The sequence below is a fragment of the Mytilinidion resinicola genome (genome assembly GCF_010093595.1).
Source record: "Mytilinidion resinicola strain CBS 304.34 unplaced genomic scaffold BDZ99scaffold_27, whole genome shotgun sequence".
Classification (NCBI taxonomy): domain Eukaryota; kingdom Fungi; phylum Ascomycota; class Dothideomycetes; order Mytilinidiales; family Mytilinidiaceae; genus Mytilinidion; species Mytilinidion resinicola.
In genome coordinates this window covers 338,362-359,261 of record NW_022985463.1, presented here as the reverse complement: position 1 = coordinate 359,261, position 20,900 = coordinate 338,362, and the positions used below count along the sequence as shown (strand labels likewise).

Below are 20,900 nucleotides of genomic sequence, written 5' to 3'. Positions count from 1 at the left end.
GTCATGATGAGACTTGTTTGTTCGAACGCTTGATGTCCACCCACTTTCGCAATGCCTTTGACGTGATACCACGAATCAGACCAAAGGAAAAGGGTTACTTTTTGTCGCGCGAGACGTATAAAGAACAACCAATCCGTGCTATTTGTACACGTTTTTGGCATGTCCTTGAAAAAGGCAACGTGCAATCAATAACTTAAGATATCCAGTTCATATTAATTTGACTTGACCACCTAGCCCATGCTCAAAATCGAATGCCTTTCCCAACCCAAATGCCTCAAACACCCACCAACCCGCTGAATCGCAGAAAATGCACCCAAATTCCCCATCCATCACTCGTCCTCAATCCTCGGCTTCTCCCATTCCCACTTCTCAAAGAACAGTTGATGGCACCAATACAGCTCCTCCTCATATTCCCGCTTCTTCCGAAGCCCCAACACGTGCTCCTCCTTCCTCTTAATCATATCCTGCAGTTGTGTCATAAACGCCATCTGGTCGAGATCCAGCACCGCCATTGACGAGACGTTGGCAGAGGTCCAGTCGAGCTTCAAGGGAGCAAACCCCACGCAGACGAAGTGGAAGTGCGCGATGAGGAGGTTACAGGTGTGGAAGTACTTGTAGGCGCGTTCAAGGGAGTTGTAGCGGCGCTGCGAGCATGCAGTCAGTTTGTGATCAAGCCGAGCAGAGCAATGAAAAGAGCGAGCTTACGTTAGCGCCATACCGCTTCGCATTCTTGCGCGAGTGTGAGAGGAGCAGTTCCGCATTGGTCAGGAGAATAGAGGTCGTGAGGAAGATCTCGAACCAGTTCTCTCTCCTGCTCTCGTAGATTTTCGTCTGCAGTTCTTGAAGGAGCTGGTCGCGGAGAGGTTTGAGGAAGCCCTGGATGACTATCTGGTCGAGCTGGGTGTCCATGATGGGCGTGACGGGGATCTTGTTGAACCATGGGTTCTCTTCGTCCTCGACGACGTTGATGCCTAAGGTGTTGCGGCCACATATCCTCCAGTCGTGTTCAATTATTCGGGTGGCGGCGAAGAGGTCCATTGCTTTTCGGACAGTGGAGTTCTGTGGTATGTGAGCAGGTTTGATATTGACAATGTGCTAGGGTGGCTTACTGGGTTGAAGGCTGCGTATCGTCGAGCTTCATCGATAATCTTCCCCGTGATTTCGTTACATGACATCCGCAATTTGGAAAGGAACGCGCCCCGGAAGGCGTTTATGTAGTTTAGCATTTGCTGGCGCGCATCCGTCATGGTTGCAATACAGTACGGAGGCATTTGCAAGGCCCTCGGGTTTCCGGATCTGTCTTTCCATGGGTGTGATGTCTTTTCGTTGGGTCTAGGTTCATATTTGGCGACCTTTACTTCTAGTGTCACGCCCATGTCCTGGGTAAGCTGAAGCTTGAGATAGTGATGATGTGGAGCTTCGATATCAATGAGGCGGTATACTTCGCTTCGAGGTGTTTGGAGGGGATGCATGATAGAGGGCTCTACGACCCATGTCAGCGTTCGGTTTCTCGTATTTCTGCTCGCTGGACAACTTACTATCACGGAAGAGCTCAGCCTCGACAGGTTTGGCAAGGAAGCATGGCATGTTCAGCACCTGTGGGCTGGACATGACGCATCGTAAACAAAGCTCGTATGGAGAGTCTGGGCGGTGACACTACACACAAGAACAAATCAGCTATGAAGTTCAAAATAAAATCCGGATCAATGCTGTCTAATCCTCTCGGCTAGTGCTTTAACAAAATGATACGACCTATTGGTAGAGACTGGCGCATCATCTGTAGGGAGAAGATACTAAGGAGGTCTGGTTTCACCACTCACCTTCATTTTGAATCGCTTGCACCTGTCACACGCCCCAAGCTTGCGGGTGCGCGCGATCTCTTTGCGCTGGCCCTCGCTGTATGCCTGTCGCAGGTTTCTAGCCGTGCCAAACACTTGAGTGTAGGCTGCGACGGCTCCTGACTTGTCCTTGAAAGCAACTTCCGAGCATTTCTTGCAATCACAGTCAGGTCAATGCCAGGAAGGTGTTATGCAAGTCACTCACATTGTCCAAATTGTAATCGTCTCGTTTCCTTTTCGCTTTAGCAGGGGGTTGAGCTCCTGGCGAGGCTACCGTTGAGGGTGTGGCGGCTGAAAAGGATGATGATTGCACTTCCGACGGGGTACTGCTTGCCGCTCTAGCGGAGAAGATGGCGTTTTCGAATATATTTGGTAGGCCTGGTGGCTTCTCAGTTGAGAAAGATGCACGACTAGTACTTGACGTCGGAACCCTTTCTGTCGCTGGCACGTTTTCCGGCATGTATGTGAGCTGATCACTTGAGAAGACGTTGGACCGCGAGGACCGGATTGAAGCATTGAACGACCTAGGCTGCGCATATTTATGGTCTCCGTCTGAAGGGGAGCTCACAGGTGGCATGGCAATAGATGGTGAAGATGGCGTGGAATACATATGGAGGTAGGATAATTGATGCTGCTCAAAGGAAGGCCTTGTCGATACCGAAGGTTGCGTCGGTGGTTGACTTGAAATCTCGCGTCTATCATGAATTGTATGCTGGCTCTGTTGGCCTAAAGCCGTATATGAATGGCTGATGCACTGGAAACATAATTCTGGCGAAGCGACGTCGGCGCATGTTTGCAGTCCAAACGAGGCGAAGCTGTCGTCACATATGTGGCTGGCTACGACTTGGTAGATATTGGCTGTATTAGGTGAAGTGGTAGTGATGGTCGGAGATGTTGCTTGAGATTTCAAATGGCTGTATGTAGCTGGTCCTACGGCGCGTGCAATTGGCTCCAGCCTTCAGCAAGTCAGTTATTTGGCATCTTGATTAGCAAAAAAAAGCATGCCGAAGCTCCTTCTTCACACTCATGCGTGAGAGTACGTTTTGGTTGTTTGAATTTGCAAGGCATATGGCAAACGCTTACCGTTGTTTTTCATCAGCACTCACGTTCACGCCACCTCCCACGTCGAACGAGGACCATACCGCCGGCACCGGCTGCAAGTCCTCGTATAGCGAGGGGTCCTTCCGCCACCCGTCGAGCGCGTCATAACAAAAGTCGTCCAGTCCATCCTGGAAGAGGAATGCTGCAAAAACATCAGCATGCCGCATCCGCATCGGCAACCACTTCGGGCGAAAGGCTGCCAGGCTACCTACCTCTGTCTCTCCCGGATTGCAGAGCAGCGTCCATCATTGCGGCCAGTCTCAGCGGAGCGGTGCCTATGCTGAGAATGTTCCATGCGGTAAAGCTGCAGGCGTCGGTACTGCGGGTTAGATGCAGAGCCTGGGCGGTCGTATGCTGCCACCTTGCGCGAGGCGGGCAATTTCAGGGCATGCACGGGGCAAGCAAAAGGCCATGGGTGAGATTTGAGAATGCCATCGTGGCTTTGTATGTGCAAGCGGACACGGTGGTGCCAATGACGCAGCACTCATGCGTCGGTGGCAGGCACGCGAGGAGATACAGCCGCGTCGGCGAAAAGGAGCCGGCAGTGGTGTTGAGAACCGCGCAGCTAGACCCAGTTCGTGTCGCCGGACGCCTCATTGCTGGCTGGGTGCGCCCCTGTCTCCATGGTAGAGGCAACCCCATACTCCACGGCAGCAGCGTATATGGACTGCGTCATTGTGCGTTCTGGCAGCAGGCGGGGGGTCCAGACCGCGACAATAAATCTGCCTTCTGGCGTTGGGGGCCTGCAAAGTATTACTCGTCGTGAAATCGCGATATCAGCCCGGCGAAGCATGGCCCCCATAGCGAAAGCCCTTTTCCAGCCCTCACCGCGACTCTCGCTGCGACGCGCCTCCGTTGCTGACCTCGAGGCCATGCTGGAGATCGCCCTCGCTGCGCTGCCCATGGATCCTCAGTGGGACTACCGGTTCCCTCACCGGAGGGCCTATCCAAGCGATACTAGAAAGTACACAAGGATGCGGTATAGAGAGTTTTTGGAGGATCAGAACGAGCGATGGGTTGTGATGCTTGCTGAGCATCGACCCGCACAGGACTCGCGGGAGCCTGTCGCCTTTGCGGTTTGGGAGATTAAAAACATCCGCAAGCAGAAGACCGTGCAGATCCAGCTTGAAAAGAATCTTAATGGTTTGTGAATCTGAGAGTTGCGGTTGTGTTGCAAGAGCTCACTGTTCGGTAGTGCTTCACAGGCCTCCGTTCCGGCAGCGCAGACGGGACGGCGACTGTAAACGGATGCAGGCCTGGACAGACACGACGTCAGCGTCGAAGAAGCTGTTGTTCGACAGCCAGTTCGGTGCCAGCCATTTCCAGCTCCAGATTCTGGCTACGCATCCAGAGTTCCAGCGCCGGGGCGCGGGCGGCCAGCTCGTAGGCTGGGGCATTCAACTAGCACAATGCCTGAACATGGCCATCTCGGTATTCGCAAGTCCCATGGGCGAACGTTTGTATCTCCGTCTCGGTTTTGTCTCTGTGGCTTCAGTCTTCGTCAATGTCGAGAAAGAGCTGGAGAGCGTGGTCTTGGCGGCCATGGTTTACGTCCCCTCTGGTTCAAGCAGGCCATCTTCACGAAAAGACGCGCCAATGGCAACGGAGATGTCTCTGATTCGTCTCGTCCGACTGCCAATTCAAACTCGCAGCGCGCAGGGCTCGTTTCAGGGTCCGGCGTCAGGTGCAAAGACCCGGGAAAACCTCGATGACATTGGTGGCGCTTGTCCTGCATGAAGTCCCTGCTGCCCTGGCAGCATTGCGGGGCTATGCGCAACAATATTACAGACCCGCGACGCCTCAACGTCAGGCGTTGACACACCGTGCCTCCAGTGACGTGGAGCGTCCGGTATACTTCAACAAAGGTCTAGACCCCGAAACACGATGCTTTCCACCTCTTCACACAGCTCTACGCAGCTCTTTCTGGACTCCACCCCAGGCCGCAGCTTGACTGCGCACCACCACGCGCCGCCAAGCTCTCAGCAATGATGCAGTTCGTCAGATCCCCGGGCTCCACTTTGGTGATGCCGGGGCTCGATGTGCTGAGAGTCAGCCCGATGCTGAGGTCTAGACGTCGAGGAAGGCTCGAGGAAGGAAGCCTGGGAGCTGAGGGATGATGGAGTGGATCTACTGTAAGTTGGTATAAGAATATCGGTTCGCGATCGAGTAGGAGCATATCTAGCTTTCGCATCTAAATTGAATATACTCCCTTCATCAGTAAAGCTTTGAGATTCAAAAATTTAACATTGAACCTACTCTTCAGTCAACAAAGCCCTCAGCATCTCAAGAATCTCAAACATCAAAATGGTACGAGCGTGGATTTCTCCCTCAAGTGAGCCCTCCTCGAGCCTCCAGATTACGATTTCCGGAATGCCTACGAAGAAGCCACGTTCGGTGGCCTCTGAACAAAAGTCCAAGGCCACGAAAAAGCCAGCAATCCTCGAGACGTCGAAGTCTGTCGAGTAAGTCTATCACTACAGCTCATTGGCAAACGCTAACCATCAACAGATTCAAGCCAGCCTTCGATGGGAGAGGCGATAGAGCTGGGAGAGTCCGATACTTGAGCAAAGAGTACTGCTTGAGAGATGACGGCAACCCGAAAGAGCTGGGGGCCGTGATCAGCCCTTTAGAAAGACAGAGGAAGTGGCAGAGGCAGGAAGAAGAACTCCGGGGAATGGTTCTTTCTCCATCAAACGGCACTTACCTCCTCACAGGCCGTGATCATTACGATGGCCATTTCTACTCTAGAGGCCGCGATGGATACAACAGCCCTTTCCACTCTAGAGGCCGCGATGGCTACAACGGCCCTTTCCATTCCACAGGCCGAGATGGCTACAATGGTCCATTCGATTGTGTAGTGACAGGAGAAGGGTGCCAATTCTCGACCTTGCGGCAGCATCACGCTCAATCGAAGCTCTCAATGGAACGGTTTCTCACAACACCAGGGCCAAATACGCATTTGAGCTTAACCTCGCGAGGAGCCTCAGCGAGCATTTCAGCTATCCAAGTATGAACCTGAAACCAAAGTGAACATTTACCTGTATCGGTAAAAAGTATGTAACTTCCCTATCCGGCCATGCACCCCCATTTATCCCATCCAGCCAGAAGCTAATACAGCCCCTGACTGCAGACACCGAAACTCCAGCACACTAGTATCCGTCCCAATGCAGGCCTCTACCAGCGCAGATATCATGATGAGAGAAAAAAACAGGGGGATTCGTCAAGACCAGCCCTCGGAAAAATGCATCCTCAGTCCAACCGCCAAATTGAAAGATGGAAACCGAAAGAGCCCGGGCAGGGAATATCACAATGCAAAGAAAATAGCAGAGCCGCTGAAAACCCCGCAGAAAACCATCCGAAGTCGTAGACCGAAGGACTCTGCAGATTGACTAGTCTCAAGAGTCACTCGCAAGTGAGGCCACAGACTTAGGAGCAGCTGTGTTTGCGGCAGATGACACGCTCGCGGGTCGCACCAGGCTCGACGCTCCATTTGGCAATCTTGCGCCACTCCGAGGCGTCGCCGTACTTCTCGGCCCAGGTGGCCTTGAGACCGTCCGGGGTCTTCCACGCCAGATTCTCGTTGCGAAGCCAAAGGCGGATGATGTGGCGCTGCTCAGTAGCGGAGTCGGTGAAGCCCGCGCGGGCATGCTGGCAGGCTAGATTGTTGATGAGCTGGATGTCGCCCGGCTGCAGACGCATCGATATCTGGTGCTTGGCGGCAGTGAAGTGGACCATATCAATGGCTTCGGCCTGCACTTCGGTCATGGCCGGGACGCCAGCAGAGCGCGGGGAGGTGGGCGATGCGGTAATGGGGCGACGCGAGAAGCAGAAGCCCGGGCCATGTCCGGCGAAATTGAAGAGGAGGGCGCGCTTGTGCCAGAAAGCGGGCGTCGTGTGCCTGGGGGTCGCGGTCAGCAACACGTTTACCAGCCCCTAGAGAATACGAAAGCACTTGCTTGTCAAAGATCCAGCTCGGGTCTGCCAGTGTATGGATCACATCGGGGCGATGCTCGGCGATCTCGTTGTAGATCTTCGCACATGAAGCCAGCATGGATTCGCCGCCAGACGCTGCCTGCTGCTGCACATACATCGCCAAGATGTCGCATACGTCATTGTGGAAAGGCTAACAGCACGTCAGGCCATCCCTCGCCCAGCTGGCACTGGCACACTGATACATACCTGGGGGTTGCGCGCATACGGCGCCTGGCGCAGCTCAGAGCCGGGGATCTGGCTGCCCAGATCCTTGACGTGAACTATGCCTTGTTAGCCACCGCGTTGCTGGCACGTCGCTGCTGCTCGTCCACTTACTCATCATGCTGCCACCAGCATCCTGCACTCCACGCTTCTCGCCGATGTACGCAGTGATGCCAAGGTAGATGACCGCGTTCTCCAACGGCGTGTAGCGCTTCGGATCCAGGCCACGAATCACGCTGAAGCCAATTCCCAGGTGCAGCGTCTTCGCCAGGCCCTCGAGCATCGGGCGCAGGGTTGGGAGCGGGAACGTCTCCTGGCAGACATGGCCCACGCCAAGCTTTCCCGGCAGATCTAAAATCAACGTCAGCACATGCCATCACACAATCGCCATCATGGACGGCGACAACGACTTACTCTTGAAGTGCTCCAAAGCCTTCTCGACCTCGGCGATCTCGGTGCCGTCCAGCTTCACGACGTACTTGGCCTCGTCCAAGTCGGCGCCCGACCACACCCACGGAGCATCGACCTGCGCAGGAAAGCCCGCCGGGACTTCTTTGGCTCGCGGCAGGCCCTGCTGAGCGAGCGCAGCAACACGCTTCTCGTACGTAGAGAAGGACGGATCCCACTCGATGTCCGGGCCCGGCTGGACCACAGTCTTGACTTTTGAGTCGAGGGTCATGGCCGGGGCGAACTTGCGAACAGACTTGGCAAGGCCAGGCTCGCCCTGGAGGAACTGGGCACGAAGTCCAACGGTCTCCATGCTTGGCAATTGTTGAGTGCAAGGAATTGGTTGCTGAAGCGAAGGTGGTTGAAGAGGTGTGGTGTGATGAAGGAAGGTGTTTGAAGAGAGTGTGATGACGATTCGATGGAGGGGGTAGGGAGGGGGTTTATATATGCCTCCTGAATTCAGAAATCCGCCGCCGTGTGGGTATAGGCGGCGCTCGTTGCCCTTCGCCGCGGTTCTGCTGCCGAGCAATTGCGGCTTGCGCCTGGCCTGCTCGCAGTGAATCGGAGGCAGCACAGCACAGAAAGGACGGTTGCACCGGCGAGGAAAGTGGCGGGGCGTGGAGGAAGCAGAGCGTGAGTCTATAGAGCCGGTTATGAAGCCGTTAGTGCCCGGTATGCCGCAGATCGTGAGTGCTTCTTAGACCCTGAAGCCCGCCACCCCTCTGCGAAATATGTTTGTCTGACGAGCTCGGCCTTAGTTTCTTTTTGTCCACGTTGTCCCGCAATCCTCAGCCGGCGCATGGCCTTACCGGCAGGGCAGAGATCGAGCTGCGCTCTGGACAAACGCCACAGGGTCTATGTGAGCCCACACCTACATAGACGCTGCTCCCGGATGCGACGCCCCTGTATTCACCAACGAGGATGATTGGCAGGGCCGCTCGCTGCCGAGAGCCCCGCACCGCATCGGCCGCTGGGCTGTCAGTCGGACAAGCAGGCGGCCCGGGAACCTATGCCGGCTGGAGCAGCTGCAGCACCGCATGTGTCGACCGCAGGTTGGCGTGACCGCGATCGAGATCTCAGACTTGCAGCCAGCCCGCACTGGGCAAGTGGACGCTTCGCCTACTCGACTCGTAACCATATCAACCGCTGCGTATGGTTCCTCCTCTGCTAGCGCCGCTAGCCTTCGAAGGCCGAGTTGTCGCCATGGCATGATCGAAGAAAAAAGCAAAGAGCGTGTCTCAAAACCATCTCGTTTGTCTGTTACTCTCTCCGCCTCCCCACGTCAGCTCTTCTCAGCTTGCCGCGCGCTGTCCTACGTGCAGGCCTAGGCATTGGATAGAAGAAATCTTGGCTGGGACCCTAGATTCTGGACAGTCGCTACGGAATCGCTTCCTCCAGCCGCGTTCCCGAGCTGTCGGTGGCCGCCTCAGTAACCGAAGCCAATGACAGCGCTTCTATTAGTATGGCGTCCGGTACCGATCAACACTAGCCGCTGACTCCGTGCTCTAGAGACTTGTTAGGCTGTAGATAGCGGGAGGCTGCGTTATCGTGCTAGCTAAGCGCCGCGACCTCCACGGCAAGTCCTCCGCAGCTGCTTCATAGGCGAAGCGGCATAGGAGTTTGAGTCATTCGTCCATTCAAGAGACTTGAGATAGATGCTGAATGAGGCTGAGGTTTTGTATATTTTCATGTTCAGACTAATTTGATCATGATGTCATGACACGGTAGTGTACATACACGCTGAATTCATCTATATTGAAAAACCATCACTATCAACACTTGCTTTGCGTATTTATTTTTTCATTATCCTACCTCCATCGTCAATCAGTCATTACGTATTCCCCTAGCGCTCAAACGCTTCAATATATGATCACAATATTTTACCACATCCCGTCTATCCCAAACTCAGCCATGTTTCACTTCCCCTTTCCTAGTGTCCGCACCTAGATCTCGCAGCCCCAGGACACCAATTACAGCAGAATACACCACTGAGCTCACCTCAGCCGAACCAATACCAAAGAGGTTCCCCTGTTTCCCAAAGTTTCCCCACGCCACGACGCCTCAGTACTACTCGCAGTAGCTTAGGACTACTGCAGGCAAAGCCGATCACTGAAAGGACCCTGATTAACCAAATTTGAAGGCTACTGCGCTTCACCGGAGGTGTCTCCGCCTCTAATAACGGGTTCTAGATCCTGATAGGACAATACAGGACTCATAGGTACGATCGCTGCCTAAAGAACTCAAGGGCCCGGCTAAGTGCGAGAGAAATGGAACGTGACCACGATTGCCCACAACTAAATGTTTTGAGATTGGGAAAGGGGGAAGGGGATTAGTCCACTTGGACACCTTCTACGTTTTGGATGCGCTCCGACTATCCCCAAAGCTGTTAGAACCTAGGATCTCTGGCAACTAGAGCAAACGTGATGTCATCCTTCCCCTTCCCATCCAAAGGAGAAATCTACGCAGCTTTAAGTATCAAACTCAGGGAATAGCAAGACCTCTATCCTCAATTTTCTACTCACTAAGAGTTCGAAGTGTCGCCAGAAGCCGCTCAATTAAGACTTTATACGTGGATCCCCTCGTCTCTAGCTCGCGCATCAGGCGTCCTCCTGAACCCACTTTATACCTCAAGTATTACGCTAGCTAGAGGACTCCCGGACAGTGCTACTTTACGCTCCTGATTTTGGCAGTAGCTTTGAGTTCTCCACCTCTTTCCCCAACCCTCCAATTTCTTCTTCCGGCACCCCAAGTCCACACTCTTAACCCGAGGTCCCGAACCGCATTTTTAGCAAAACGATCGAGGAGGCAAATCTATTTCTACCCTCTAAAACCTCTCTTTTACCACGGCTCACGAGTTCCCCACCCAACGACTTACTATCGTCTGCTGAGTTCCTTTTATCATTTACTTCGTTTCGAAGCAGGATGGGCGCGTAGATAGACTTAGCCTTTAGCGTTGTGGGTAGGGAAAAAGCGGTGTAATTTGCGCTCTCAGGGGTCTACATCTCCCTTGGAGGACTAAGATTATACTGAGGTACCCTGATCAATGCAATGCCGCCCCATCGCCGAGAATCCAAGAAACCTCTCTCCAACCCGCCCTCGTTCGAACTTCATATCTTGTCTAAATCCCTCACGATGCACCGCACTGTTCTGAGCATTGACTTTGAAATTGCGTTTTCATTATATAGCCATGACTTATACACCACCAACCTCAAACATCCTCCTTCCCACAACAATTCTGACCACCGGGATATCACGTCACCTCTCCTTCCTACACCTCATCCACTCCCCTACCCATCCCCCGACTCCCCTGACCTTCTCCCCAACAGCCCCAGCAAGTCACGCGACCTGTCTCACCCTCTCCCCACCCACGCCCACGCCCACAACCCCCAAGCCGACCCGACTCCGCAGCACGGGCGCCATCTCCTTCTCGCCCTCCTTGCCCACCAGCCTCAACCTCTGCAGATCCGGAAGCTCGAACTCGACCGGCGAGCGGCCGATGATAACCTCCCTGACCTCTTCCGCGATCTGGGGGTCGTCGTCCGAGCCGGGGAGGTAGATGCGGCGCGCGCCGAGGGTGCGCTTGATATCCTCCAACAGCACCTGCATGGGGCAGATGTACGCGAGGCGGTTGCGCGCGCACCACGCCAGCACGTGGCCACACACGCGGCCGTGGTTGTTCTCGATGACCCAGGCGCCCGAGTCGCCGCCGACTATCACATCAATTAGCTTCATGCACACTTCAGGAATGAATGCAAGGAGAAAAGCGAAATAGATATAAACGTACCTCCAAACCCGCCAACCACATGCCAGCTCCGCGAAAACGTTTTCCGTTTATAGATGCGCACGCTGCTCATCGCCGCGCCCACGACGCCCCCCTTCAGCCCCGACGTGCGCCCAAAGCAGTGCACGCTCAGCCCGCCCAGCCCGTCGGCCGCCGCGACCTGGCTGGGGTACTCGTCGTCCTCGGGCTTGAAATGGCGCCGGCACACGGGCTCCGCGAGGTTCGGGCACAGCTCGGGCGGCGCGCGGGTCGGGCAGAAGCGGCGCCCGCCCTGGACGAGGTTGTACGGCTGCAGGCGCTCCGTGTCGAGCTTCAACAGCGCCCAGTCGATCTCGTGCACGATGCCGCCGCGGTTCCAGCGCCGGATGCCCGACGAGGCGTGCACGTGGCCCAGCTTGTGGGAGGAGATGTGGTCATCGTCGCGGTCGTCGGGCTCGGGGAAGAAGTCGTCGTCGACGTCGTCGATTGCGGGCTGCGTGATGACGATGTCGTCGCCTTCGCCGATGTTGATGCCGTCGATGTCGCCAGAGTGGTCGAGGTCTTCTGCTTCTTCGTCGCTATCGAGGTCGGAGTCTGAGGTTAGATCTTCTGAGGACTCGTAGGCGAGGTCGAGGTCGTCGTCGTCGCTCTTTTCGTCGTCGGAGATCTCGAAGTCGAACATTGCGGTTTCGCCGATTTCGAGGCCCGGTTGGGAGCCCATCCCTGCGAGCCAGGGGTTGCCTTGCGCGCTGGAGCGGGTGGTTTCGTCGGGGGATTGATATTCTTCGCCGTATTCGCTGTCGTCGTCTTCGCTAGGGGCGTCGAGGAGGTGGTGCACGCTCATTCCTAGGGGTTCGTTGTCTACCATGATGACGCCACCATAGGAGACGGGTGGGAGATGCTCGTCGCGGAAGGCGCCGATGGATGCCCCGCAGAGAGGGCGCTGTTGGTGAAAGGGATTCATGACTTGCATGTCGGCTGAGTACGCTTCATCGTTCATCATTGATCGATGAGGTTGCTTCCTTCTGCGGCTTGGCCTGGTGAGCTTCGAACGCCTGATCTTTCCACGTCGGACTTTGAGGTCGAAGACTGATTCATCGTACTTAAATTTGCGAGAGAGGACGCCCTTAACTCTCGCAGTGCTAGTGCACGTCACGAATATAGTAGGCCGGGTTGTAGTCTGAGTTTCGCCAATAGCGAGAAGGTCGATACTGACAGTTTCCTGCGAATCCTTAAGAGTTCGCGCAATCAGACGTTCGAGTTTCGGAAGCATAGTCATATGCCATTTATCCACAATGATCGGAGGGAACTTGACTGGATGAACGCGAAGTTTTCGGCGTGGAGCTGGTTCGATGTCGGTGTCTATCTGGATTGAGGACCTCACGAAATCAGGGTTTGCTCCAACTATACGAGCTTCTGGCTCCCGAGGAGCCTCGACTGTCGGAAATCCAAGGCCTGCCTCTGGCCAATGTTGGGTGCTGGTCTCAACAAGAGCAGCGATGGAACCGGACCGACTGGTCTTCCTTTCGCGCCAGTGTTTCTGGATGACCTCAATCTTACCCCTGTAGTCTTTGAATTGCTTTGACTGGTTCCGCGCTCTCCATGCACGCTGGATAACGCTCGCTGCATTTCCCATTCGCTCCGCACGCAACACGGACAGCTCGTCCTTGTGATCGAGGTATGGACTTGAGGCCTTGGATGATGGCACCAGTGTCCCTGACTCCTCAAGGGGATCAATGCGAAGATTTGGTGTTTGCCAATCCATGGTGTCTGTCTCGGGCTCTTTTGGTGATTTCAGGCCCTGGATGCTCTGGGAGAATTTCTTGTGGAGAGACAAAGAATGCTGAGAAGACTTGGAGTTGTTTCGAGACAATGACGTCAGATTAGGTGACGACAGATTCGGTGACGAGCCATATGATGGCTTTGATACGTGTTTGGAACGCGATGTGCTTCTCTCCAAAATGTGGGAACCTTTTTCGATCGCCCACCGTTTCGCATCCCTGTAAGCTGATGGGCTGGTTGGCGTTTCTCCTCCCATGGGAATTTGGGTGACGCTCTTCCGCTTTGGCATAAGGCCTGATGATGCCGACTGTGCGCTTGTTTGGTTCCAATCAGGCAGAGGATCGGATTCGTCAAGGGCGCAGCATCGGCGCAGCCGCAAGAGCATCCGATTGTAGATCTGGCTGAATGTCTCAAAGGTCTCGAGACCCGACGCTCGTTGGTCTGCAGCCAAGAAGCAATCGCGCACGACTTGCATGTAAGCGGTTCCACACTTGGAGGCCAGGCGTCTAATGTATATTTCTTCTAGGCGAAGTTTGAAATCAGCAAGAGTATACTTAGCCTTCCAGAGATCGGAAAGAGGGGTCCAAAGCCCAATTTCGAGAAGAATCAATCCGAGACCATACATGTCAAATTGGGGACCGTAGTCCTGTGACTTGACACCTGTGAATTTTGGGTCTTCTGGATGTCGATAGATGTTCGGTGAAGACATCGTCTTCGCAGGTTCGATGTCGTACTCAGAAAAGAGATCGAAGGAGCAGATGACTGGCGATCGGAGGGCGAAATCGAGTGCTCTGTTGTTGTTCGATTGATGAGCCGGCCTGTTTTTGCGGAAGACAACGATGTTACTGCTGTTGACGTCTTTGTGAACCATGTTCTCTGCATGAAGCTTGCTAAAAGTGAGAGCCAAAGTGAAGCCCAAGCGGAAGCGGTCCTCAAGAGGGGGTGTTGTGCTGTTCGAGTTGTGAATAGACTTCGAGCCAGACTGAAGAACGCTCAGTAAAGTGACCGGTCTCATATCTTCGACCCGCTTATGCGAGTCGACTGGTCCGGAATACACGAAGGAAGGAAGCTCAAAAACCAATCCAAATCTAGGCTGCTTCGGATCTTCAAAATATCCAACACATTGAAGGGTTCCGTGGAAGGACTGTTCAGATCCTAACTTGACGAGAATGGACAAGAGGGAGTCCAGACGATCCAGAGAGGGTGAGATGCCGGTGAGTCGGTAGGTAGGATCGTAGGCAGCATATTCAACTAGCACAGGAGTCTCGATGGTCTTACTTCCGTCCGTCTTCCAGGGGTTTGTTGAGCTATGTGATTGGCGAAGACGTCCAATGAGTTTTGTGGTAGTGGTCGCTCCAACGCTCTCGTATGGAGGAGGCTCTTCTTCTGGCAAACTAAGATCCGAAGGGTCGAGTTTAGGGGGCAGTCCTGATCTGAAAGATATGTTCGCGCCATGGGGCAGCGTCGCAGGGTTTATTAGAGTGACGTCTGATGCGTTGTAGTCGGAGGATAGGAAGACGGATGGCGAGGGGGTCTTGGAGACCTCTAAGCCAAGCTTCCCAACAGGACCAGGACTAAGTCCACGCGTGTTCTGTCGAAACGCCCTCCGCGACTCTGATAGTTGATACAGAGTGTCGATAGAACTAGTGAGGTCCTTCGCCAGGTCCTCATATCGCGATCTGTCGGAGGCCGCCCACGAGACGGCACTTTGAGGACGCGCCCCGCTCTTCTCCTCAGCAACGCTCTTCGCCCCCGCAGAGTGTGCGGGCGGCTGCATATTCTCTGCCTCGTCTAATATCTCTTTAATTGTGCCCAGGACGCTCGTCACTGTCTGTGCCAGGCCCGCGCGCTCCAGCGAGTCGTCAATGTCCCCCTGATCCGATGCGCCGTTATCGCTCCATTCCAGACCCCAGGCAATGAGCCGATTCTTCTGTATGCGGTACTTGCGGTTCAGGGCGCTGAGTTCGGGGAGGGTGTCGGTGGTGTCCTGCTCGATTACGGCGTCGCAGGACGTCTTCGTGTCGGAGTACAGCTTGGTCAGTCGTCGGGGCAGTCGGCCTAAAGTCTCCATGGTAAAGTCTGGGGGGGCAATGGAAGCAGAAATGGGTCGCAATTACGATATAATACTGTACAGAAAAGAGAAAACAGTCGGCAGCCCTCGACAGAAGCCTTGGAGCGTCGGCATGGCGGAATCGGTGGCTATAAGCCGTGAGGGGGCATTTTGCTGCTGCCTTGACCTCCACCACTCGACCACGACGCCCGCGGGCACCCCCCAAACTAGCCCGAACCCGCGAAACCATCTGGAAGCCTGCTCAGCCTCAACCGCCACACCTCCGCCCAATCGCAGCGCAGGAGTTGCGACAACGAGCACGCGGCACCGCCGACTGCGACGGCTGCGGCAAGGGCCATGTCGCTGTTCTCCGCCCAGCCAGCCAGTTCGCGACTCCGCCTCAGAAACGCCCACGTTGAGGCACCAGGCGCATTCGACACGTAGTACGTTTCGAAGTGCTGTGCGCTGACTGCGACGGCGAGGCTGCAGCGGAAAGGGGAGAGGATTGCGCTGTTCGAGGCTTCAGCGGCAGATGAGAAGCGGGTGACACCGCTCGCCGCAGATGACCATCGAGGCAGCAGCACAACCGCAACAACCACTTACGCGTGATGAAAAGTGATATGTCCACAAATAGGAGTGTGTCCCGAGGACAAGTTCCTTTTGTGGAAAGATGCCAACTTTCCATCAGTTAGTTCTTGGTCGACGTCTTTTCTTTCATGCACATCTCATTCTTTTGCTTCCATCATCATTTTCGACCATCATACTATCTCTAGTCAAGTACTAGTCGTTCCTCGTACCAATAATCTTGTCGCATCACATAGTTGTGGCTCAGAGATGACAAGTGAAGTGGGCAAGGCATATAGTCACGTGATGTAAACCTGCGACTCACGTGACATATCATGAATTTTGCCGTTTCATCAATACACATCATCTCAATGCATGTCTAAAACCCGAGCTCCCCTCCCTCGGCGTAACATAGCACTTCGTGGTCCTCAGTCTTACCCCCCAAACACCATCCTCCCGTCCCGCTGCCAATGTCCCGCCTCAAACCCCGCCACCACGTCCCCCTTAAACTGCGCCGGCGGCTCACTCCACACCCGCGTTGCTCTTCTCTCGTCTTCCTTACTGCCTACAATCTCAATCGGGCTTGCTAGGCCCAATTAGTATCCTTTCTCAACCTGACAAACTTTTTTCAAGAAAAAATAGTAGGACTGAGACCGTCGATGGATGATGGGGCGATAGACCGTGTACGTCAGCGTATGCTGATAGAGGCGCTTAAAAACGCAGTGCCAAAACAAAATTTTGTAGACGCGTATCTAAAGCCATCACGAGTTCTTCGATGCGGCGTGGAGGTTAGGATGACGTTTTGGCAATGGTGAACTCGCCAGACTCCCTCAGAGAATGTGGAAATGCTCGCTTTGCACTTCTGAGACAAACCACTATATCACTATATCCCGGCGAGGCTCGTCCTAGTACCATGTCTTTATTTCCTCCCAGAACCCAGGCCAAGGGCTCGAAACTCTCACAGATGCCAACACTATTAGAAAGAGGCGGCGCGTAAGCTATCAACCTTCTAAATCCCGTGATACACGTGATTTCGGCAGAGAAAGGGTATAAAGATTCGATTTCTCCGCTTCATCGAGAGACAAGGAAACTCAAGGTGCGAACCTTGACAGTGGATGTGCTGTTCAAATCATGTCCGGCACACGTCAATGGTGTGGAGTCCAGTGGGTGGCTTGGAAAGCAAATCGACCGCAGTGTCCATTTCATGGGGCAGAGGTTCGGTCGAATCCTGGGAACAAAACGTAGCTGATGGGCCGTTCCTGTTAGCCTCCGTATCCTGCTGCTGGGTACATTCTCCAGAAACTACTAGTCCGTATATCCACATTCCACTTTCATTAACCCGTACTCCGGGAGGCTGATGCGTATCATTATCACCAAAAAGAAACACCTCCACAACCCCAATTACGCTCCCCATTCGACGAAGCGCATTCAAAGTTCCACCCACTCCCACCAGCACATGTACCCAGTGAGCTCGACGTGATCCAAGACCCTCTCCACCATAAGCAGAAAGGGCAGCCGTTTTCAACACCGCCTTCCCCCCCCAACCAACACATTATATCACCAGAAATGCGTTGATCCAACCTCTCCCCAACATAAGGACTCAAAAAAAACCCTTGTTGGTTCCACAGCTCGAGCCCAGCACACCATTAGGCCCAGTGCCCGCTCGCTTTTGTCGGATTCCGATCCTCCAACCTCTCTGCCCTCCAAGAGCTCGCGGACGACGAGCTTATATACCCGACCGAAGTTCTGCGCTATCAGCTTTCACGTGGGTGTCACGTTCTCCAAACCTCCCCTGACTTAGTTGAAAGCTAATCTCGGACACGTGAGAGAAGATATCTCACGTGCCACTCCCGTGCCAGCGGCGCACGTTCCAGGGCTGAGGGGTATATAAACATCTCCGCGCTGCGTTCTTGGAAGTCAGACATGGACGGGATTTGGGGTTTGTTGAAGAGTACGGCGCTTCAACAAACTAACATCACAACAGAATGGAGTGCGTCTCTGTGGATCAGAATCTGATGTACCGAAGAATCATGGAGTGAAACCGTTGGAGGCGGGATCTGGTCAAAGTTGGACAAGGGAGGTGGTGGTATGGAGAGTGGATCAAAATCCGTCGTAACTTTTTTCGATGGAGAAGGGGTTAAAACAGGCGTGGCGTTCCTATTATGGAGCGGGAATAGGAGTGGGAGTGGTGAATGAAGCTGGGGTGGTGTTGATGACCGAGGTTTTGGGGTGGTGATGTTGAACGCATCTGGAGAGTGGAGTGTCTCATGGAGATATGCTACAGCTTGTTGATATCTTCGAGGTATGATAGAACGAATCATCATCGAGGTGCATACAGTTGGTTTGCTCGCCCCGACTCATCACGATGTTTTCGATGTTGATAAATTGAACGTCTGCTCCCCTGCCCCACCGGAGACATGAGCATTCCGCGGTGGATGTTTTGAACTCCAGATCCATGGTCCCATAGCTTTCCTCGTGTTTCAGGGGTCAGAGACCTCCTCCTCCTTGCTGTCCCGAAAATAGGATGTCGGCCTAAGATATATGCTCTTCTGCACATGACGGGAGGAGCAAAAGCACATGACGGGAGGAGCAAAAGCACATGACAGCAGGGCCAAAAAGCAAAAGGCGAAAAGAGACGAAGCACCCTGAGCATGATTCGAACCCAGGCTAAGCCTGGACACACTCAAGGGCGCTCCGGAATGACACACTGGAAGAGCGATAGGGACTACTCTCATACTCTAAATGGCACTGATGAGCTTGCGGGAAGGTGAGGTTTGAGTGTACAAGTGCAGCTGGAGCATCTTCCGCGCAATCATGATGGCAGAAGGTGATACGAGTGCAAATGTTCAGCTATAACTAATCCTGCTCGACCAAGAGAGTAGAGAGTGGAACTGTTGGTGCCTCTAAGCGTGTGTGATTGGTGGAGCTGCGAAAATAAAACTAAATGTATAGTAGGAGTGGCATTCACTACTTTTGGAGACTCTAGTCATGTGGGAAGAAGGCTTAGTTAGATGGAAACGAGGGGTGAATAAGGATGAAGGACCTAGATACCTCTTGGAACCCGCAGCCGTCCCAATTTAGCCTAAAAGCCTTTAATTCAAACATAGCATCATCTTACAGCCGATTCTTTACCCACCTTGAACCTGAAATCACTCAACCTTTGGCTCTGATTCCACCTCTGGCTCCCGCATCCTTTCTGCTGATCCAACCTCTGGCCCCGTAAAATTCTTCCTCCCATCGAATACCCATGTAACAGTCGCAATTAGCATTACGACCCCAACCGCCGCACTCGTATAATTCATGTTCTCCTCATTCACCGGCTTGACACTCGGAAAATTGAACGTAATAACACAAAACATTAGGAAGAGGAACCCAACGACATTGAGCGGCAAGCTCAGCCGGCCGAGCGAGTACGGGCCTTCCAGAGTCGTATGTGACTTATTGAGGTACGATAGGATGCGTGCGAGGAGTGGCATGGCGTACGAAAGATCTAAAAGCATTAAGTCAGCTCGTCCAACTCCAAAGAAGAGGGCCGGAACTTACAAAACCCCATGGTGGCAATTGAGATGACAGTGTTGAATCCCGTGATCGTGCCGAAGTAGATCGAATTGAAGGCGATCTGTATCAGGCAAGTAAAGAGAATAGCAAAGACCGGGACTTGGCGCTTCTTCTCGACTTTGCTGAGGATACTGCTGAATGGCAGGCCGCGATCACGAGCGAAGGCATACACAGCTCGCGAGCCCTCCGCCATGAGTGAGTTGGCGCAGAAGAGCACGATGACTGCGATCAAGGACGCCAAGGCGCACGAGCCGCCGACGCTGCCAGTACTGTTGAAGAAGATGGCGATTACGGGAACACCCGTGGTGGTTCCCGCTGTGGACTCGATGTCGCCCATGCAGAAAGACAGACTGATGAGGAAGATGAAGCCAGTGACCGCGCCCATGTAAACAGACATGACGATAGCGCGAGGAGCTTGTTTACGAGCATCTCGCATCTCTTCCGTCATATGGGATGGCGCGTCGTAGCAGCACATGCCGAAGGCGCTTTGGAGAATACCCAGGATAGCGCAGTAGGACCCGTTGAAGCCAGTCTCGTTCTGGAAAGTGCTGAAGACGAAGCTGGCCGGCTGCTTGTGGTCATTGCAGGCCAGGATAGTGATAAATACGACGAAGAAGGAGACGATGTTCCAGACGAGGATGCCTTGGGAGATCTTGTCAAGGAAGCGGGGGAGGAAGATGTTAGAGAGCGCGGCGCATACGGCGATGAGGTAGGCGACCAGGACGGTGTGCCAGCGTTCAATGGTGTAGTCTGGGTGGCTGAGGTTGGCCATTCCAAGGAGGAAATTCGCGCCGATGAAGTTATTGACTGCGCCCATAGCGAGGATGCCTGAATAGAATAAGTACTCGTGTTCACTTTTAATTAATAGAAGTAGGCCCATTTTGCATAATCTTGCATCAAGTTTACTCACCGATCAGCATGAACCAACCACAAATATACGAGAAACCTCTCGCCCATCTCTGCGGAGCCAGGATGGCTACCCACGAGTACTGGCCACCGGCGACTGGATATGCACTGCACATCTCTGCCATTGAATATGCAACCGCGAGTGTGACTATACATACAGCTAGCCAGCCCCAAACCATGATCGGTGGCCCACCAGACTCCACACCGATGATAAGTACCCCAGATAGAGCGGTCCATGATGTGACGATACTGAAGGAAAATCCTATCATGCCAAGCAAACCGAAGCTACGCTTGAGTTCTGATTCTCATCAGTCTTACTACTATTGTGCAAGGGGCACTTGAAACGTACCTTGCTGGTACCCAAGCTGCTCAAGAGCAGCATCCTCGCTCAGCGTCTCATCGAACACCTTCGGCTTCTCTTCAAACGCAGACATATTGAATAGCAATGCTTGACAAGATGCAAAGAAGGAACAAAAGTGGCACAGAAAAGACTCAGATAATGACGGAGACGAGTTATATTTATCAGAAAAGCAGAACACTTGCGTCGTGTCGATTACATTACATAGCCATCCAGCGATTGCCATGCCCGGACATCTTGCCGCGATCGTTCATCGTTTCCGTACCGTTGGCAAATAGCAGCCGGTAGAGTGGGAGGAGATACGGTACTGAGAACTGCCGTTCGAAAGTGAAGCTTATCGTG

At 53.7% G+C, this 20,900-nt stretch overlaps 7 protein-coding genes across 7 annotated transcripts; 2 read left to right on the top strand and 5 right to left on the bottom strand.

Annotated features, from left to right (window-relative positions):
* Nucleotides 1-329: 329 nt before the first annotated feature.
* Nucleotides 330-1,611, bottom strand: BDZ99DRAFT_491742 (uncharacterized protein; the record flags this gene model as incomplete). The annotated part of the gene is made up of 4 exons (XM_033723121.1): nucleotides 330-644; nucleotides 706-1,059; nucleotides 1,110-1,483; nucleotides 1,539-1,611. 4 exons carry the CDS (start codon nucleotides 1,609-1,611, stop codon nucleotides 330-332), a joined length of 1,116 nt encoding a protein of 371 aa, XP_033570315.1.
* A 66-nt stretch (nucleotides 1,612-1,677) lies between these two features.
* Nucleotides 1,678-3,572, bottom strand: BDZ99DRAFT_171270 (uncharacterized protein). The gene is made up of 4 exons (XM_033712974.1): nucleotides 3,152-3,572; nucleotides 2,922-3,081; nucleotides 2,044-2,794; nucleotides 1,678-1,991 (listed from the first exon to the last, which is right to left on the bottom strand). The coding sequence occupies exons 1-4, from the start codon at nucleotides 3,186-3,188 to the stop codon at nucleotides 1,794-1,796; spliced, it is 1,146 nt and encodes a 381-aa protein (XP_033570314.1). The 5' UTR covers nucleotides 3,189-3,572; the 3' UTR covers nucleotides 1,678-1,793.
* A 158-nt stretch (nucleotides 3,573-3,730) lies between these two features.
* On the top strand, nucleotides 3,731-4,676 carry BDZ99DRAFT_482196 (uncharacterized protein; the record flags this gene model as incomplete). Its single annotated transcript, XM_033722466.1, has 2 exons — nucleotides 3,731-4,082; nucleotides 4,135-4,676. The coding sequence occupies 2 exons, from the start codon at nucleotides 3,731-3,733 to the stop codon at nucleotides 4,674-4,676; spliced, it is 894 nt and encodes a 297-aa protein (XP_033570313.1).
* Nucleotides 4,677-5,243: 567 nt separating this feature from the next.
* On the top strand, nucleotides 5,244-5,969 carry BDZ99DRAFT_526710 (uncharacterized protein; the record flags this gene model as incomplete). Its single annotated transcript, XM_033726163.1, has 3 exons — nucleotides 5,244-5,401; nucleotides 5,448-5,810; nucleotides 5,885-5,969. 3 exons carry the CDS (start codon nucleotides 5,244-5,246, stop codon nucleotides 5,967-5,969), a joined length of 606 nt encoding a protein of 201 aa, XP_033570312.1.
* Nucleotides 5,917-8,301, bottom strand: BDZ99DRAFT_427347 (Clavaminate synthase-like protein). Its single transcript, XM_033717155.1, has 5 exons — nucleotides 7,548-8,301; nucleotides 7,248-7,484; nucleotides 7,119-7,192; nucleotides 6,884-7,062; nucleotides 5,917-6,837 (listed from the first exon to the last, which is right to left on the bottom strand). Exons 1-5 carry the CDS (start codon nucleotides 7,891-7,893, stop codon nucleotides 6,366-6,368), a joined length of 1,308 nt encoding a protein of 435 aa, XP_033570311.1. The 5' UTR covers nucleotides 7,894-8,301; the 3' UTR covers nucleotides 5,917-6,365.
* A 2,615-nt stretch (nucleotides 8,302-10,916) lies between these two features.
* BDZ99DRAFT_453629 (uncharacterized protein) lies at nucleotides 10,917-15,271 on the bottom strand (the record flags this gene model as incomplete). The annotated part of the gene is made up of 2 exons (XM_033718341.1): nucleotides 11,365-15,271; nucleotides 10,917-11,290 (listed from the first exon to the last, which is right to left on the bottom strand). Exons 1-2 carry the CDS (start codon nucleotides 15,191-15,193, stop codon nucleotides 10,917-10,919), a joined length of 4,203 nt encoding a protein of 1,400 aa, XP_033570310.1. The 5' UTR covers nucleotides 15,194-15,271.
* A 3,614-nt stretch (nucleotides 15,272-18,885) lies between these two features.
* BDZ99DRAFT_491739 (GABA permease) lies at nucleotides 18,886-20,634 on the bottom strand (the record flags this gene model as incomplete). The annotated part of the gene is made up of 4 exons (XM_033723120.1): nucleotides 18,886-19,226; nucleotides 19,280-20,122; nucleotides 20,205-20,498; nucleotides 20,550-20,634. 4 exons carry the CDS (start codon nucleotides 20,632-20,634, stop codon nucleotides 18,886-18,888), a joined length of 1,563 nt encoding a protein of 520 aa, XP_033570309.1.
* Between the last annotated feature and the right edge of the window lie 266 nt (nucleotides 20,635-20,900).

What these genes read in the sequence shown, in the direction of transcription:
- BDZ99DRAFT_427347 (XM_033717155.1), bottom strand. Translation starts at nt 7,893, where the DNA reads ATGGAGACCGTTGGACTTCGTGCCCAGTTCCTCCAGGGCGAGCCTGGC. An exon ending in GGCTTTGGAGCACTTCAAGA is followed by an intron (nt 7,485 to 7,547) that starts GTAAGTCGTTGT and finishes CGTTGATTTTAG; the next exon opens with ATCTGCCGGGAAAGCTTGGC. An exon ending in CGTATGCGCGCAACCCCCAG is followed by an intron (nt 7,063 to 7,118) that starts GTATGTATCAGT and finishes ACGTGCTGTTAG; the next exon opens with CCTTTCCACAATGACGTATG.
- BDZ99DRAFT_171270 (XM_033712974.1), bottom strand. Translation starts at nt 3,188, where the DNA reads ATGATGGACGCTGCTCTGCAATCCGGGAGAGACAGAG. An exon ending in GCAATCCGGGAGAGACAGAG is followed by an intron (nt 3,082 to 3,151) that starts GTAGGTAGCCTG and finishes ATGTTTTTGCAG; the next exon opens with CATTCCTCTTCCAGGATGGA. An exon ending in ACGATTACAATTTGGACAAT is followed by an intron (nt 1,992 to 2,043) that starts GTGAGTGACTTG and finishes TGTGATTGCAAG; the next exon opens with AAATGCTCGGAAGTTGCTTT.